At 43.4% G+C, this 18,715-nt stretch overlaps 1 protein-coding gene across 10 annotated transcripts in view; it reads left to right on the forward strand.

Annotated features, from left to right (window-relative positions):
• CLASP1 (cytoplasmic linker associated protein 1) overlaps nt 1–18,715 on the forward strand; it is a 316,174-nt gene that overhangs the window by 281,874 nt on the left and 15,585 nt on the right. For all 10 annotated transcript variants that reach the window (XM_077153522.1, XM_077153515.1, XM_077153516.1 and 7 more), the window contains 4 exons: nt 6,010–6,160; nt 9,617–9,860; nt 11,950–12,140; nt 13,557–13,685. In XM_077153522.1, coding sequence (XP_077009637.1) covers nt 6,010–6,160; nt 9,617–9,860; nt 11,950–12,140; nt 13,557–13,685 — 715 coding nt within the window. The remainder of the gene's footprint in view (nt 1–6,009; nt 6,161–9,616; nt 9,861–11,949; nt 12,141–13,556; nt 13,686–18,715) is intronic.

Here is an 18,715-nt window from a genome sequence, read left to right on the forward strand (position 1 = left end):
ACAGTAATAAGGAGGTACTATTATGTTATGAACAAATCTAATTATACTTTTTTTTTAGGCTATCACTAGTCATGAAGTCATTTCTACCCAGCCAGAAGCTTACTTTTTCATAAAAAACATTATTTTTTGTTTTTGTGTGAGGGAAGAATTATTGTTTATTATCAGTACTAATACTAAGTTATACAACTTAATATTTGACGAGGAGATACATGGCTTAGGGCTTTTCATCATTAAGCACACATTTATATTTCAACTTATTTTCGCTAGTATGATTTTATGATAAACAGAAAACAGATTGGCAAGGATTCAGAAATCATCTGAAGTTTGTTCCTTTAAAAAAAATAAAGAAAAAGTATATTGTAGTCCTACCCTGGTCTGCCACATGTTCTTGGCAACCATGTCATAAAGCAAGATATCTGTCTCTAAGTAGATAGCAATTAAAAGGTAATTAAAGGTGGATTTTACCTTTTGTCCCACCCCAGGGTCAAGAGACTCAAAGTGGGGGTGGGCTTGAGAGCCGGTCCTCCCCCTTGGAGATGCTCTGTCTGCTCTTCTCTCTGTATTCCTCTTTCACCTCCAACCTAGACTCAGGGTGACTTGGGGGCGGTCTGGGGGCCCTTTGTGCAGCACGGATCAAAGTCTCCACTCTTTATAAAGGGAGATCACAGACCTGCCCCTTACCTTCCAGCCATCTTAGTCTCCTGGGCTCAACTCTTTGAATTGCAAACTTTTGTTAGAACTTTGGGTCAGGGCATTCACAAGCCCACATCACCTGCCTTGAATAGGGACACCTGCCTTGTCAGGTGGCCCAGGAACTCTGAGTTAACCTGCTGAGCCTTAGCATCCTTGCCTTCAGTGGTGCTGCTGCTGTTTCAGAAGGAAACACTTGTGGCACCCTGTGAACTTCACCTGCGTGGATCCCTGCCTCAAAGAGCACGCTGTCCTGGATCTCCCCGCTCTGTTACCTCTGGGCACGTTTAAATTGAGGCCCCACAACTCCTTCTTTGGTTCTTTCTAAAATAATTGAGGCATTGCTGAAGCTAAACATCCATATTTTCTCATGTGTAAATGCTTTGTCATTCCCAAAACAGATGCACACACCACATGTGGAACCTTGTATGATTGGGAAGGGAGAGAATAAAGCAGTTTTACCAAGGACCAAATTTTAAAATGAAACTTGCTCTTTTTCTCTGTATGGTGAAATTGTTAATTTTGCTTTAACTAATTTTGGTAGACCTTTCTCCAAGAAAGAGGAGACACTTAAGCACTTAGGATATAGCATCTGTCTCTGCCCTTTTACCCCTTCCCCTCCCCTTTGCCTTTTTTGTGTCTCTCTCTGATTTTCCTCTTCTGATCACTGCAGTCGGTTGTGGGGTTGGAGTGCCGATGGGCTATCGAAGCACCCACCTCCCTTTTCTCAGCCTAACTCCATCCCCACCGCTCCCTCCCACAAGACTCTCAGGCGCTCTTACTCTCCCAGGTAACCAGCTACCTGTTGAACTTGTCTGAGATGTCACAATATTATTGCATTTCCACGGTCGTCTCAGGTGTTTTGAAAGCCTCTCAGCTGCCCCCAGTGTGGTCCCTGCTTGGGCCCCACTAGCAGGAGGAGGGCCTTGGTGAAAAGATGAGCAGGTACAAGATCCTTGTAACTCATGAGTCTGGCTCCTGCCATGGCAGAGGACAGGTGACATTTCATCAACTGGCCAAATCCATCAGTTTCCACTATTGCCACCCTTCCAGCCCCAGGCAGTGCTCAGCCCCCTGAAGTGCATAGGATATACCTGTTGGCTCATTAAGTCAAGGCAGGCATTCACAAGCACCATTTCCTTAGCCTTCATCCTAGGGCTGTGAGACTTTCCCATTAGGAAGCAGATGAAACCTGCCCTTTCCCAAGCCACACCCACATGTGGCTATTCATCCTGCTGTGGGTTCTGTGGACTGCTCACAAGGTGATTGTCCTGTTGTGTGGTGATTGTCCAAGGGCACAGACCTGAGAGAGAAACCCTGGGAGCTGCGGCATCTCCCTAGGGCAGCCCTGCCTTGGGGGGTAGGGAGCTATCATGTCCTCATAAGCCCCCTTAACTTGGTGCTGAGTGCATGGCCACCGGTTGAATATGGTGTTTTCAGTCTAGAAGAGGAGGATGGGGTTTCCCTCAGATGGCAAATCTGTGATTCAAAAAAGGGTCTTTATAGGTTGACAGAATCCTATTTTGGAGTCTGTCTATTGAGTGTTTCTGTTAAAGAACCAAAGATAAGAGACACCCTTCCCCAGAAGCCTGCTGTGATGTAAGCAGAGATGGGGCACGCTGGCCATGCACTGTTTTGTGAGGGGATCCTGTGCGCTGAGTGAGTGCAAGGTTGGGAACAAAATCTGCTCCGTTTGAAGTACATCCTGGATTGTGGGGCCACAGAAGATGCACGCTCCTGCCTTTATAACCTCTGTAGCAAAGCCATGCTTGGTACACAAGTCAGCCAAATATTTTTTCATCAAATGCTCTGAAGTTCTTACAGTACTGAAAGTAACTTAAAAGTCTCTGAAGAAGCCTGTCATGTCAGAAAGGTTTCTAGATGTGTTAGCATTAGGGCAAGTGGACAGGGTGGTGGCTGCTGTCTTAAGTGTTAACACGTTGCTACTTTTTTTTTTTTTTTTTTAAGGTTGGCAGTGCCTCACAACATAAACCCAGTTTATTAGTTGTCTCCCAGCATACTGACTGCTGCCCTTCTGGACACTGAGCTTCACCACAGCCAGTCTTCCCATCCAGCCAAAAAGGCTTCCTCTCCAGGGGACATCCCATTCCTGGAGTAATCTTTCAACTATGCTCAAATATTTCTTTGCTATAACTCATAAAATAGGAAGTGTTTAATAAATACTTGTAACTTCTGTTAACCATAAGAGAGAAATAGTAGACCTTTAAATTTAAATTTTAAATTTAAAGATAGTTGACCATTGCATTTAGCAAAACCAGTGGTTACATAAAACAAAGAGGAACTCTGGGTCTTTCTCACTCTGTGCCAAAACACTGTCTACTCTACAGCAGGGGTGGTTATCCTTATTTTATCCTTAGTATCTTTTCCATACAAAGTAATAGAGAAGAAATCCTCAGAAGGCAGGCTCTCCCCAGCTTCCCTGCCCTTGAATCCCTCACCCTGTGTCTCTACACATGGGGTGTGGACTTTCTCCAGGGCAGGTCCAAGTCTTTTGTCCTGTTACATTTTGGGGCTCAGGGCCTGATCTTCAGGCGGTAGCTATTGACCAATTGCTTAGCTCATCCTAATCTAAAGAACCCTTCTGGGGTCTAACGGAATGTTTTCCGGTGACCAGGACCTGGCCTTTTCCCCAAAGGGATCGTGTCCTGGGGTAACAAGGCAGACCGCTGCATAAGGAACAGACCAGGGGTTACCAAGCTAAGGCTCTTCGAAGTAAAGTGTCCGTGTCCCTCTCGCATACTCCCTCCTGTATTGCCTGTTAGGACCCTATCATGTATAGCACTCTGGGCAACAGCATCTGAGTGCATTTCCTCTCTTCCATGTGAAATGGAGGCTCACAGATGTTGAAAAAAGGCTAATTTAACCAAAGCTTAAAAAATGTTAAGAAAGTAGCATCAGTTTATTTCTGTTGGGAGAAAACAGTTATGTTTCTCACCTGAAGCTCACAGTTTTAACTTCATACCAAGAAGATACTTCAGACCTCAAACTAGTGAGCCCAAAAGAAATGTCACCTCAGATTGTGCTTGGCTCTGCACACAGCGCTCCTAAATTGGGATTTTGAGTTGGTTTGATAATGGAAAGTATGCAGAAGGAACATTAATTGGCAGAACTGTTTACGATCTTATTTTAAAGAGGCTACTGTGATGATAAAGATAGACAAACCGAAATGAAATATTTTAAGAATTTCAGATTAAGAATAGCAAGGTGAATTATCTGAGAGCTAATGTTTTCTGAAACGACATGGAAAATAATATTGTGACATCCCTTAAAAAGCTGAACATTCTGCCAGACCTCCTCTTGTCCATCCCATTGTTCTCTGTTTTTGTTTTGTTTTTTTTTTAATTGCATGGGCTATGCTATTATTTTTGGTTGCTGTGATTGAAAGTATTTTTAAGGCATCTTTTTTTTACATCTTGTATATATATATTTTTTGTTTGAGTCACACTCAGTCTTTATATATAAACAAGAGTGTACTGGCCAGATGTATAAATACCTTTGTACATAAGCTAGTATGGTGGTGTTCTAAGAGAAGATTCATGCTTTCTTCACAGTAAGGGGATATCATCCCTAGCTTGCCACAGAGATAGCCTCGAGAATTTAGGAGGAATTGAAACCTTGAGTTTTGTTCAAGCTTTTTATCCCACCTTCTGTCAGTATATATATTGAATTTCAGTCATAAATGTGTTCAAAGTTCACACTTCTTTTCATTTGAGGCCAAAGCCAGTCTTTGAGATGGCCTGCATTTTTGTGAGCTCTCCAAGTACAGTTGGGTTGGGCTATTTTATTTCTTTCATCAAGAAAGAAGAATGGATTCTATATGGGCCTTGGCAATTTTAGGCGAATCACTTCCACCTCTGAGAGTGAATTTAGACCTTGCTCTGGGGGAACCTAACCAGCCATAGAAAACACTTGGATCATTGTGACCTCACACCAGTAGAAATCTACCATGGAAACTTTCCAAATCTTGTCTTGCTCTTCTGCCCAAACCATAATTTTTTTTTTCTTTTTTTTTAAGAGTTACTGTTAGTTGTTTTTAAGTTCCAGGAAACTTACCTCTTGTAGAACGTCCAGGGTTGATTGTGTTGCCTCTAGGAAGGATTCCCATTAGTGGGCACCTAATTTCTTCGATTATTTCTTCAGACAGATTGCATTCCTTTGGTCCTTAATAAAGTTGCATGCTTACTTATATTCAGTCAAGGATTCTTAGCATGCCCTGGTAATCTTAGGTATAGCTCATGACTTTCTGCAAGTTAAATTAGACTAACTTACCTGAATACTTTCTTTGAACAAATAACATTTAAGCTTTTTTTAAAAATACTTGCCCTTTGTTGACTGTTGCTTCACATTTTGCCTTCTTTATACTGGTCTATCCATCCTGTGCTTTCTTTGATATTCTCAGTGAGGAGTGATGATGGTCATTTTGCTCTTTGAATCCTCTGTTCTAGAGCACTTTTCAGACCTCTAAAGGCTTCTCATTGACACACTGTGAGCTAAATCAAAAGGTTGCGTTATTTAGGATTTCTACTTCATTTCATGGTTTGCTATGTTGTATGTTTAAAGGGCAGCAATTGACATCCCCTTAACTTGAGGGATATATTTCTTGCTTCCGTGTTTACAGACATGGAATGTGACTCATCTTTTCTGAGATCTGCTTTTACTGTAAAACTCCAGATGGAAGCCTCTAGAAGAGTCTGATATTCCCGACTTATGAATTAGACTCTCAGGAGCCCATTGGTGGGGTGGATCTGACTTTGAGTCAGAGGGTTTTATTTTATTTTTTAATATAGGGTTTTATTTTACAAGTTTCTGTTACTGGTGAGCATAGCATTGCCTGGTAACTAATCTTGTGAGGATGTTTGCTTTGCTTCTCTGAAATTTGTAATTATAACTTTATTTTGAAGTGCCCATTCTTCTTAAGTTTGTACATTTGAGACCAGTAACAACCAAACTGCTTTTTTCCACTTTCAAGATATAAAAGTTATTTTTCCACTTTCATTGCCACATACGTCTAGCCACCACTTGTCATGCTTGTGTTCTTGCATTCTCATGGTGATCATTGTCTCCTGCTAGTTTTTATTGAGTGCTGATGTAATGTGTAGGCACTAGATTTTACAAGTAAGTTGTGTGATTGTCCAGTGGTGAGAGTGCGCTAACAAAAGATGTCTCCTCTTCATTCCAAATCACCCAAAGAAACAAAATTAGTCTCTTGCTCTATAAATTACTGGAGGTAATTTATGCCTATCCCTCAATTTTATATCCATATCTCAAGTTAAGTAATAAACTATTTTTGATCTTTAGCATGTTGGACTATGATACAGAGAACCTGAACTCTGAAGAAATCTATAGTTCTCTGCGTGGAGTTACAGAAGCCATTGAGAAGTTTAGTTTTCGAAGCCAAGAAGATTTAAATGAGCCAATTAAACGAGATGGCAAAAAGGACTGTGATATTGTAAGTACCCCAGGCTAATGAAGGACTATTTATCAATTAAATGATAATTACAGATTCTTCTGAACACTGGCTATTGTGATTACAGAACTTCATTATTTTTGTCCTGTAACCAGAAGAGTAGTTATTTTAAGAGGCCCAAGGCAATTTTACCAAATGTTGAAAGACTGACCCTCTGCTATCTTTGTGAGGAAGGTTAAATGCATTTTCCCTTGGTTTGTTTTCATTTATCCTGGGCATATATTCATTCCCTTGTGCACAAACAAGGTACCACCATGTCTCTCTGAGAGTGACAGGCAAATAAGTGAAGACACGCAGGGTACTCTGTGTGGTTGGTGGACCTTAGGTTTGCAGTTCTGCAGGAGCCCCTGGGAAGAGTCTCCAAAAGAGATGACTTGACCCTCGGAATAAGAGGAGGTTGTCAGGTCACATAGGAGGGTTCTGGTACCGTCAGAGAGGAGAACCTGTGAGAAGATCTAGAAAGCAGGCCCAGTGGAATTTCTCATCATGGTAGCTGAAGTGGAGAGAATGGGTGTACCATATTGTTGTGGAGGTTCGGTGAAGGGATCAGGAAGGGCCTCTCAAACCATGGGAAGTTATTACATTTCCAGGGTGACAGTGGAGAGTCTTTGAAGGGTTTTCAAGCAGGGGAGGAAAATCGCCACACTTTCATTTTAGAATGAATGGGATGGAGAACGAGTTTGAAGGAAATGGAGTAAAGTGCGGCATGAGCAGAACTTTCCAAACAGGGCTCTTGAGCAGTTGGTGGGGTGAGTCAGTGAGATGATGCTGCCCAAGACAAAACACATGGGAATCCCTTTGAAACATAATGAATTCAGTTTTCAATACATAGAAATTCCAGGGCCTGTGCAATATCCAAGCAGATATCATATCCATTAGGCCTACAGATACACCAGTCTTAAGTTTAGGCCAGTGGTTTAGGGTGAAGCCAGAGACTTGAAAGGCATCAATTAGATGTTTTAGAAGGTAACTAAGGAAAAATGAGAGTGTTGAAGGGTGAGGACAGAATCCCAAAGGATCAACAATTAGGAAAGTTAGGAAAAGGAGTCGGGAAAAGCTGGAGAGGACAGGAGAGAAACCAGCATGGTGTAATATCATGGAAGGTAAGGGAAACTGCTTTCAGGCAGGACCTTCTAGCCAAAGGGGCTATGCTTCAGAGAGGAAGCAGGTAGGAGTGAAAGGGCTCAGAGGGGCTGTTTTCACCATCTGCATTGAATGTGCTATTTTAATTCAAAATATATAAAATCCACATTCATTCACCAAATGTTTTGATGTCAAGCCAAGGTCTTTATTTTGAGAATGGGCTTGCTGTTTGGAGTTACACAATTTTCTTCTTAAATAAACTTACACATAGGAACCACCTGACATTCCAAATTTAGTTTTTTGGGTTGGATCATCCATCGAATGTTTTAAGAATAGGTTACTGGAAAGTCAAAAGCAGAATCTAATTATAGCAGGCTGAGAAGTGACTCAAACAGACTTGAAGAACAGGAGTATTCCTTCACAGGACTTTTCAGGTGGGAGAGAGGTAACCTGTTCAAATGCCAGTAACCTCAGTTAAGAGGATATGTGAATGTGCAATGAGGGTAATGGCTGATTGGTGGATGCAGGTCCTTAGGGGTGAGGGAAAGGGTGAGATTTGACCCTAGATAGGAAGAAGGGTGGTCAGGTTTGAGGATAGAAAGTTGAGGGGGTTCCCATGGACAACTCCTCCTTTCTCTGGGCAGAGGAAACAAGGGCCATGCCCTGAAGACAGGGCTTGGTTGGAGAGACGGGTGACGCTCTCAGAGGCCTGGGAGGCGTGGGGTGATCCGCTGGGGGAACCAAACTGAAGTCCTGCCAGGAAAAGTGGAGACCCAGAAAGTGATAACATGGGTGAAGACTTTTCCCAATTATAAATGTGTACTTAGAAAACGCAAAAAATAAAATAAAAAAGTTGCCATCTCTAGAGGTAAACACACTAATGGTTTTAGTGTGTTTATTTCCATTCTTTTGTTTATGTGTAGTTACGCATATATGTGCTTAGGGGTCTGCATGCATATATGTGTGTGTGTGTGTGTATATATATATATATATATTTTTTTTTTAATAAAAGTGACTTACATCCTCTTTGGCATAGGGTATAGAATGCTTTCCCATCAGAATTCTTTTACATGTTGTTTTTATGACTATACAGTGTTCACAGTATGGGTGTACCACAGTCATGTACCCAGGGTCCTGTTTTTGAACATTTAGGTAGCTTCCAGTTTTTCAAATTATAAAACACTAGGATAAAAGCTGAAAGGAGCAAATCTTGCTAGGGAGGAAATAGAGAGAGCCAGGAATGAGAAACCCCAGTGTTACCAAGGACAGGCAAAGTGGAAGATAAGGAGTATAAGAGCTGGAAACAGAAAGCGAGGGGCAGTGACATATTTAAATGTAGTAGGGGCTGTTCCCACTAGAGTCTCCTCTTCAGTCTTTTCATTTTTGAGCATATGTTATATATTATTTACAAGATCTTGCTTGGGGTTGTTAAATATATAAGTACAAAATGAAAGAGATGTATCTTGTAGCTTCACACAAGACAGTTCAGTAAAGGACTCACCAGTGTGGACTGGCTGTCTCCACATCCCTACAGTCCTCACATAGTAGGACATCTGGGGTAAGCAAAGCAGCAGTTTTGCTGTGTTCCCAGAAGTCTGCCCATGCCTGCTCTATTATGGCACCTCCCTTCAAGGGAGGCTAAACAGGCTTGTACTCTGAGTAGAGAGGACTCCTGAGAACAGAGGCACTCAGAACCGTGACACAGAGGAATAGGGCTTTAATTTGTTCAGAACAAGACTCAGAATACTCTAGAAAAGAAAAGATTCAGAACATGTTGAAGACCTGTCTTAGGTGTTCAAAGGATATCCTCCAGTCCTCCAAAGGAGGATTTGGACTCCACCTAAAATCAACTCTTCGAGTCAGGACTGTCCAAAGGAAGGATGACCTGCCTGGGAGCTCTCCATTCCTAGGGACCATGAGCATTGCTGGACCCATCACTTGGTAGGATCTCTGAAAGGAGTTCTGGATGGTTGAGCCACTTCAGGTTTTGTGGTGGCCCTTTGGGGAGCTTCTCTCCCTGGGCTCTCTGCTTTCATCTTTCAGGGGACCCTTCAGAATTTCGTGTGCACCCTTGAAGAGAAAGAAAACTGGTACTAATTCCTCAGAAAAAAGTTTAGTACCACATTACAAAGTAAAACAGATTATAAGTGTGACTAGGTGAAAATGTAAACGTTTTCAGTTCCCTTTACAGTAGTTTATGAATTAGATATTTACAAGTTGAAATCCTAATGACTTCCTTTTGTTGGCGGCCAGATTTCAAGTGAGAAGTCTCTGGCTCCTGTGGCGCTTCTGAAAAGTAGAAAGAAGAATTTGTTAAATGGCCTAAATTGCTGCTCACAGTCCGCTGTGTTCCAGGTGCCCCGTGACGGCATTGCCTCCCCTGCCTCCGAGGGCCGAGGGGGCAGCGACGTGGTGGAGGGAGGCCGCACTGCACTGGACAACAAGACCTCTCTCCTCAATACTCAGCCTCCACGGGCCTTCCCGGGGCCTCGGGCGCGAGACTACAGCCCATATCCATACTCCGACACCATCAGCACCTATGACAAGACAGCCCTGAAGGAGGCTGTGTTTGATGACGACATGGAGCAGCTCCGTGATGGTTTGTCTTCCTTTGCTTGATCATCCCCCATCCGGAAATGCCTCCGTGGGCTGTGCCGCTGTCAGGCCAGTGCTGGGTGCTCTCGGTAGTCATGTGGCAAGCAGCCCCTCACTGAGCACCTGCTGTGTGCTAGGCCTGGGGCCCAAGGGTGAGCGAATGTGCACACAGCCCTGCCCTCCGGAGGCTTGTAGGCTGGAAAGGGTGGCAGCTCTGACAGCCGGGCAGGGAGGGAAGGCCTCACTGAGGGCTGGAGGGGCTCCAAGGACTGGGAGGTAGGCGTCGCTGACATGGGGAGCCAGACATGAGCACCCCCAGCCCAGGGCTCTGCGTTGGTGAGGGCCTTCCCAGCATGCCACCGAAGCCTTTCCTCTCCTCTCACCCGAGGGCCACAACCAGGTCTTTCCAGAGCTGCTGTCTTTGTGATGTGGCCGGGAGAGGAGAGATCCCACATTTACTGAGCACTTGCATTACCGTATGCTTGGTGCTGAACTAAGCTTTGTACATCTGTTATCCAATTGAGACAGAGGGAATTGTTCCCATTTTACAGATTAAAAAACAGGCTCAAAAAGGTGAAATTACTTGCCCAAAATAGCAGTAAATATTTCATGCTATTAATTAACTGTGATTAACCATTGATTTATTATTGATATAATTCTATTAATAATACATTTAATGATACTAATTAATATTGGATTGTGTAAATGCTACTGAATTAATTTAATGATATTAATTGTTAATTGCTGGTGGCTCTCAGCTTAGTAATAGCCAGGAACCTGTTGTGATGGGCAGTAGGCTAATGGCCTATAGTGTTTACTATGACTTGACTTATACTTTCTGGGAGAAGAGGGCTTTTTCTTTTCATAGCTCATAGAATTGGTACATTGTTTGCATTATCTACTGTTGTTCTCAGTTAAGGAGCAATAGAGGTTAGAATGTTGGTTATTATTTATTCTCCTATCTGTATACCAAAGACTTAAATTAAAAGGTAGGACAACAGGGGAAGAATGATTGAATTCTCTCACATTGTGAACTTCTTCTGTGCTTCTTCCCTGATTGTAAATGCTAAATAATTATGCAGATACAAATGTAAGGACTTCTATTGAGTGGCCCCCTCTGATTTGTTTGTTTTATTCCCTTTCTCTATTAAAAGTGGGAATTTAGAGTTGAGATCTCTCTTCTGAGAAGAGAAGAGGGTATACCTTTCTGCCAGAAATAGCATGGCATGGTTCAGGTTCCCGCAAGCAGATAGGTTGAGTGATTTCAAACCAGCCTTTCAGACTGTGAATCGGTAACCCCTACACCACAGGGTGTATTAAGAATTACATCAAATAACATTTGTTCAGCCGGAAGCCCAGTGCTGGGTGCCATGCAGGGCTTAAAAAATGTTTTCTGTGCATTGAGAATGAGGCTGCTCCCAAAGCTCCCAAAGCCCAGGGGGATCTGGGCCATCCCAAAGCAGAGCTGCCTGGCACCTCCTGGCACGGTGTCTTCAGTGGGCAGGAATGGGTCTAATGCTGATTTAGGGCATCTGAGAAATTCGCTCCACCCCCCACCATTTACATCAGAAAGGCTTAGAATTTTGAAAAGTTAGTTATGGTAGTTCCTGGCAAAGCCTGGGTTCTTGTCCAAATGCCTGAATGGGGATTTGTTAACTGTACCAGTTGGGTAACTGTGGACAACAGTGAAGGGAATGGATGTTAATCAGTAAACCATGATGGTGAGGAGGCCCTTGAGGAGAAGGTACTTGAGTAGGAGTTAAACTGATAAGAGACTGTTCCATTAGTAAAGGCCTGACTTAGCAGCGGGGAGAGTCTAGAAAGAGAAGATGGTCGAGAATGGAGTTTTGGAGGGTCTCAGCATTTTCCCTTCTTTGAAACAGAAAGGGAAAGACATTGGCCATTGGTACTCAATATCTTGTATGGCCCTGGTGTTTCCACAGTTGATTTGGTGAGATGAGTGCCAAGGATGTAAAGGGGAGGGCCGGTCAGCAAAGCAGGACAGAAAACATGGTGGGAATGGCAAGAGACAGCAGAGGGGTGGGGAAATGGCTTTCCCTATGAGGTAACTCCTGTCTCATCTGTCCTCCAAGTCCCCATTGACCATTCCGACCTGGTGGCTGACCTCCTAAAAGAACTCTCCAACCACAATGAGCGAGTAGAGGAGCGGAAGGGGGCCCTGCTGGAGTTGCTCAAGATCACCCGGGAAGACAACCTGGGCGTCTGGGAGGAGCACTTCAAGACTATCCTGCTGCTGCTGCTGGAGACACTCGGGGACAAAGATGTGAGAGGCCAGCTGGGCACTCGCCCCTTTCCTTGTCACACCATCGCCATGCCTGCATCTCCTTGGGCTTGGCTTCAGCTTCACTTCCTGCATCATGCTTTCTAGTGATGTAAAAATTTGTGTTTTTTCTGAACACTTTCTGAACACCCATTAGCAGGGTGATGTTTTCATCAGAGGCAGCCCCATCCTCCTTTATACACAGGTTCTGCCTGCAGCTGGGTTTTGCTTTAACCTGTGGTGATTTTACGTTTTGCTTTAACCTGTGGTGATTTTACATGTGGTTATAATTGAAGGAAATGTGTTCCTACATCAAGAAATTTGTTAAACACAGAATTTCTTAAAACTTGGTCAGCATAGAATGTGGTCTTTTAAAATGACTTTCTTTCCTTATGAGTTTTATTTTTGTTTCATGTATGATTGAAAAATAGCCAGAGAAGTTGACTTTTAAAAGACCCTATTAAATGTTGCATTCCATGAAATTCTTTGTTCACTCCCACATGTGTGAACAATCCCAGGAATCCTAGTCAGTCAAGTGACGGTTTCCAGCGGTACAACTCTTCTATTTTCTTTAAAATAAGAAAGCCCTCTTCACACTTTGTTCTTCAGATGGAACACACAAGGTTTTTTGTGGCATGCCCAGGCCTACACAGGCCCAGGGCACACAGGAGGTCTTAGCTCATCTCTCTTAAGGGAGAGTGTAATCTGGTCAGTATAGTATCGGCTCCTGGAGCAGTTAGACTTGGTTAGGATTTATCAGATGAGGTGATGTCACCGAGAGGGCAGGTAGATGGTGAGTTAGTGTGTGAATTGTACAGACGAGTGGCAAAGAATCAGGATATACTTTCTGGTTTGTTTGTTGTAAACTCCACTCTCTTTTGTTGAGATTAGGAGTCTGTTTTGAATGGCTTTCTTCCAGAGGCATAGCCTGTGCCTTAAACAACTTGAGTACCTGGCAGATTCCTCCACTTGTGACCTCAGCACACGGGAGATCAAGAATAATAGCAGGGTTCCAGCTGTTTGAGAAAATCCGTAGGGTAGTCTAATAAAATTTTGACCTGTCATCTGTGTGCTTTACCTAAGCCTTAGAAAATGTGAAAATTCCCACAGGATTGAAAATGAACTTAGACATATCATCCTCAGTAGTCTCTAGGGTACAGTTTCCTCAAGAGGCATTTGGCGTGCCCCTCTTGGGTGCTGGGTTCTGGGAATGTCACCCTAAGACATAGCAGCTGCCTCCTGCACCCCTCTTGAGAGCATCTGTCCAGTAAACAGTGTAATCTGGGTTGCGGGGTCCCAGGATATGCCAGGGAATCCCAGAATCGTGGTGCTCCATCTTGCCAGACCCTGCTGACAGGTCTGCTTGGTAAAGACCTAGACGCATGTTGATTGATAATGTCTTTCTCTCTTAAACTCCAGCATTCCATCCGAGCACTAGCATTGAGAGTTTTACGTGAAATTCTGAGAAACCAGCCTGCAAGATTTAAAAACTACGCCGAGCTGACGATCATGAAAACTCTGGAAGCCCATAAAGACTCCCATAAGGAGGTGAGCCAGGCCGGGGTCCAGAAGTACAGGCAGGGTGTGACGGGGGAGAAGTGGGAATCGGTGTGCAAGTTTAAGAAGAGGACAGGCTTTGCACATCCTTGAAAACATCCTCCATTGAACTCAGCCTGTGTCATAGCAAAGCCCGTGTTCTCCCTAGGGCTGAAGCACAGCACAGCCAGGGCCAGTGCCAGGTTTTGTTTCCCGACTCTTTTTCCATGGACACAGCAGGCTGGGCTGGCCCTTAAGGTGTCTCCCATGCCAGGGATTTCCATTGCTTTGGAAGAAAGAAGGGAAATGCCAACTTCTTCTGGCATCAAGCCTGATAGTCTGGTGTGGAAGATCGAGTACTGGCATCTGAGTTACAGATGTGCCAGGGTTTTCTTGCTCCAAATTCTTGGACAAGTTATTCCACCTTCTGAGGAATGTAAAATAAAACAGCGTGTTATTGCAGACTCTTGTGAAAATTGGCTGAGGTGTCACAGCAGCAGCTCCTTGCCCAGTGCATGGCATGGCAGGTGCTTCCCCCTTTCAGTGTGCTCCTCTTGGTAAGATAAAAGTACGAGTGAGCTGTGTCTTGCTTCTTCCTCTAGCTTGTGGGCATTTGAAATGCTGGCAAGCCCTGCTGTGGGCCTAGGGGCCTCAGATACCCTTTGGTGAGCAGGAGGTGTGGCTCTTGTGCCCTGCACAACATACTGCAGGCTGCAAATATTGGTGCAGTGGCTTATAGAATCTCTCTGTCCTCTCTGGCTCCCCAGTCCCTCGAATCTCTAGAGGCCTACGGAGAGAAGGGAAGGGGATAGAATTGTCCTAAATAATGATTTCATCCACACCCTTCCAAAGAAAAACAGTGTGACAAGTGAAACCGTATACTTCGAACTTTAGAAACAGCATGCCCAAGGGTGGGCTGGATGCCAGCCTTGAGAACACAGGCAAGGGCTCATGTGGGCTGCTCCGTGCACGTGTTTCTGGATTCAGATCCCATCACCAGACCAATTCCTCCATCTGCACATGGAGTCTGGTGCTCATTGTCATCTTTCTGGAAGTTTCAGACTGCTCAAGCAGTGCTTGGCTCAGCTGCCTCAGATCCTGGCCAAGATTATAGGCTCAGCCAGGGCTAGGATCTGGACGCTTCTCCACCTTGTAGGCCTTGCACAGCACAGGACTTGTAGGTATTCGGCATGCTTCAAATCAGTCACTCATGTTTCCTAAATCTTGCTTGGTTACATAATGATGACAGTCACTCCTTTTAGAACCAAGCACTTTCTGTTCACTATAGCTTAGTTTTCAAATGTGAGGACCACATGAGCTAGTCACATGGTCAACCTAGTTATTGCCAGATGAGGAAAGAGGGTCCCCAGAGGGCCTGGGATTTGTCCAACGATGCCCAGCAGTAACTGGCAGAACCAAGGTCTGCACCTGGTCTTGTGTCTCTTTTGAAGGGGAGAGAGCAGCCTGTGCTGACGTTTAGTTTTTACCCCAGTGGCGTCTCCTTTATGAGGATAAGTGATAAAAAATATGAAGTAAAATTGAGGTTCTTCACTGTTGTCAGGGGGAGGACAGACTTTAGAGTGCAATGTTAAGGTGGAAGGATAGGCCACTTGCAGCGTTTGGGCACTTATTAGATGTCTTTCTAACTGGGCATCCTCTTTTCAAAATGTAAAACTTTGGCAGGGGGCCCAAAGAAGTATATATTAACAGAATTACATACTCCATATGTAGTGTACTGTTTTCTTGGGTAATCCTTTTTTTCCCCCTGCAAAATGAGCAATTTAAGGGAGAAACTCCTTAGGTCCCGTAAATTGCCTAAAGGATAAAGGCTTAAATTAAATTTAGCAGCGCTCAGCTTGGAATTCCTCTAACCTAAGGGTCTCCACGCTGCTGTCACTGATGACCTGATAAAGCAAATGGAGAAAACATTTTGTTCTGAAAGGAGTGCCATTATTGGCAGGCCCTCCCTGTTTTGCATACTTTCAAACTCACCTTGACTCGGTGCCCTAGTCCTTTTCCTTATGAAACTTCATCCGTCATTTTGCCAGAAGCTACTCATACCAGCCCCTGAAGAATTAGGTGTTAGAGTTGTTTTTTGTTTTTTCTTTTCCTTTTAAAATTCTCCCAGTCCTTTTACTGTTTTAACCAGTCTGTTTGCATTCCTTATTTTTGTTTTCGTGTGTTAGGGCAGAATGATTAGATGCACGTAGAGTTTGTGTTGCGGCCATCTTGTCAGCATATAGTACTACAGATAATTTCTTTAGTTGTTGCATTTTGTCTTTCATATTCAATACTTACAATTTCAGACATTTATTGGAAAGGATCTAAAATGTTTCTACACCCAGTAAGTAAGTCATACAAAGGTATAATCATTTTCCTGCCTTACTAGTACTTTGAAAACATGTTCATCCTGGAGTGACCACTCCTGGAACTTGTTTTCATAAAATAGTAGTTGGGTTTGTATTCCCAGATCAAACCCAGGCTTTAGCAGGAGAAGAGCAGGAGACCTGGCTCTTTGCCATGGGCTGCTCCGAGAGGCCTTGGCACCAGACAGGCCCCCCCTCCCCGCCGGCTGGGGGGTTGCCATGCCTCCATGCACACCCAGAGTTCCACAGCAGGAGTGAAGGTCAACTTTTGGAAATGTAATTTCTATTAGGGAAATTGGTCTTAAAAATTGTTAGAAAAGATGGGAGGATAGAGTTGATAAGGTGGCTTGTTTTATCATCCGATAAGCCAGTGTATGCCTTCTCAGGTTCTTTTAAGAGAACTATGTGTGTAGAACATTTTTCTTGACCACTAAAAATGTACCCGGCACTAACTCAACCTCAGGCACTGACTGCCCTGAGCTAACGTGGATTTCTATAGCCAAGCAGATAGATGAGCATTTGGATACCAGTCTAGAGTTTTTATAAAACACACAGGTGTGTGTAAGCTTAGACAAAATGTTTTTATATTCCCTGGTGGCTTCTATAAATCTTTTTATATTATCTAGCTCTCCTTTTTTCTTTTGTAGTAAGTGAAGTCTGCTACCGAGTCTAAGTACCCCATAAATAAAGTTATGAGGCATAATGAGAGTTAGCACTTAGCAGACACTTGAAGAGGGTAAGGCTTTGCTCTTGACCTATCCTTAAAATCTCGAATCCATTTTCTGTTTTATAGAATAACTCCAGTAATTTGAACTCTTCTCATTTTAGAATTTGTAACCCATTTGTGTCAGCTGATACCCACTGTCTCCTTAGTTAAGAAGAGAGGATTTCATGAGATAATTGACACTACAAATGAGATTCTGGAGTCAGTATGATGTATGGATTTTGAGGCACTAAACCTGATTTTCAGTCTGACATCTCTCCAGCTATGTGTCAGCTTTAATCATCCCTCTAAAGCCCCATAGAATCATGACTGCTGTGAGAATCAAAGATACAGTGGTCTAGAGAGTGCTAATAAAACTGTGATGTTTGCACAAAAACTACATAAAACTGTTTGCAGACAGTTTGATCCATTCCAGAAGCACTGAGCTCTCAGTTAATATACTAATTGTAAATTATTTTTGTATAAATTTAATGCAAGAGCTGTTCTTACCATGCCTTGCATGTAGTACCCAAAATGTTGATGGTACTCAGTAAATGTTCTTTTAAAACTTGAAGGAAGTACCAGTCTTTTTTCTTTGAAGACATTCCAAAATTTAGACTTTTCAATCAGGGGACTTAGCTTTTTCTAAACTTTGCCACTGTTAGTGAATATTCATTTACATTTGCCTGTTAAGTAAGGAAACCATCAGCATCAGTTTTATGCTACTGTACTGGGTCACCAAGACAAAAATCTTGGTGTTGAAGGCATCAGAATCTAGCTTTAGGTGGTTTCACTTGTTTTGGGAAGTTTGATTCTGAGATTAAAAAAAGAAAAAGGTAGCAACGATTGACCATTGTTATATCCCCAGAGGTTCCATTTTTAAATAATTTCTGGTGACTTTAGTATTATATTACTGCAAGAAATTTTAAAAAGCAAAACCTAGACCAAAATTAGTTTTAAAAGAAATGAAAAGTTCCTGGGAGCAGCTGCACGACTCTGCTCACCCATGTAGCATTGTCTGTCCTGTGCAACTTCTCTTGGCAGATGTCATGGCCAGAGAAGAACAGTAGTGCCTCAGAGGCATTTTAGCTCTCAGATGTTCTGCTTCAAATGCTAATGATAGTTGCAATCTGACCAAGCCTTGATCAGACCCCTCTGCTCATAAATGGGCCTTACTAGAAGCCCCAGGGGTCCAGGCCTCAAGAGCAGTGTGTTTGGGGTAGGGTACAATATGTTGAGTGCACCTGGAGAAATTACTTCATCTCTTTGGACCTCGGGTTTCCTTATCCATTAGCCTGGGGGAGAATTAGACGATTGTGTGTCTCTCTTCCCGTTTCCTGATAATAGACTTTGCTGTTACACGGCAAACCTGAACCCTCAAGCAGTCTGTTGCTCCAGTTTTCCCCACCTTGGGATATGACCAGAAATTGCATTTCCTTTTTAAGTTATTGTTTTTTAAATAAAAAGACAAAGTCAAAGCCCTATGCAGCTTCTTTCAGAGATTCCAAGTTGCCATGCCAAAAGTCTGACACTAATGTACAAACTTGGGTAAATATTTTTATTTGGAGGTGAGAAGGGGGCTGCTCCACCTTCAAAAAGTTCGTGGTTTAGTGAGGTAGTTCAGAGGGACATACAGTGGGCTAAGAGAGTCAAGGATGAGTGCCTGAAGGAGTTAGAGCTAGAGATGGACTAAGGAGGAGTGAGAGAGAAAATCTAGGAGCCAAGGCCATGGCCAGGGGGACTGTGTGTGGTCTTAGAAGACAAACCTAGTGAATCTTACTGAAGCAAGTCTGCCAGAGTTCTTTCCCTTTCTGGGAGCCATCGTTTTCTCTCTGTCAAGTGAAGTTGCCACCTCCTGCCATGCAGGGTACTGGAAATTGTCTGCTGCTGCTGTCATTCAGGGGAAGGAGAAATGGTTCTTCCTTGCCTGTGAACTGACCTTCCTTGAGACCAAAAGTGATGCCTGTCTTTTA

The sequence above is a fragment of the Tamandua tetradactyla genome, chromosome 3 (genome assembly GCF_023851605.1).
Source record: "Tamandua tetradactyla isolate mTamTet1 chromosome 3, mTamTet1.pri, whole genome shotgun sequence".
Taxonomy (NCBI): Eukaryota; Metazoa; Chordata; class Mammalia; order Pilosa; family Myrmecophagidae; genus Tamandua; species Tamandua tetradactyla.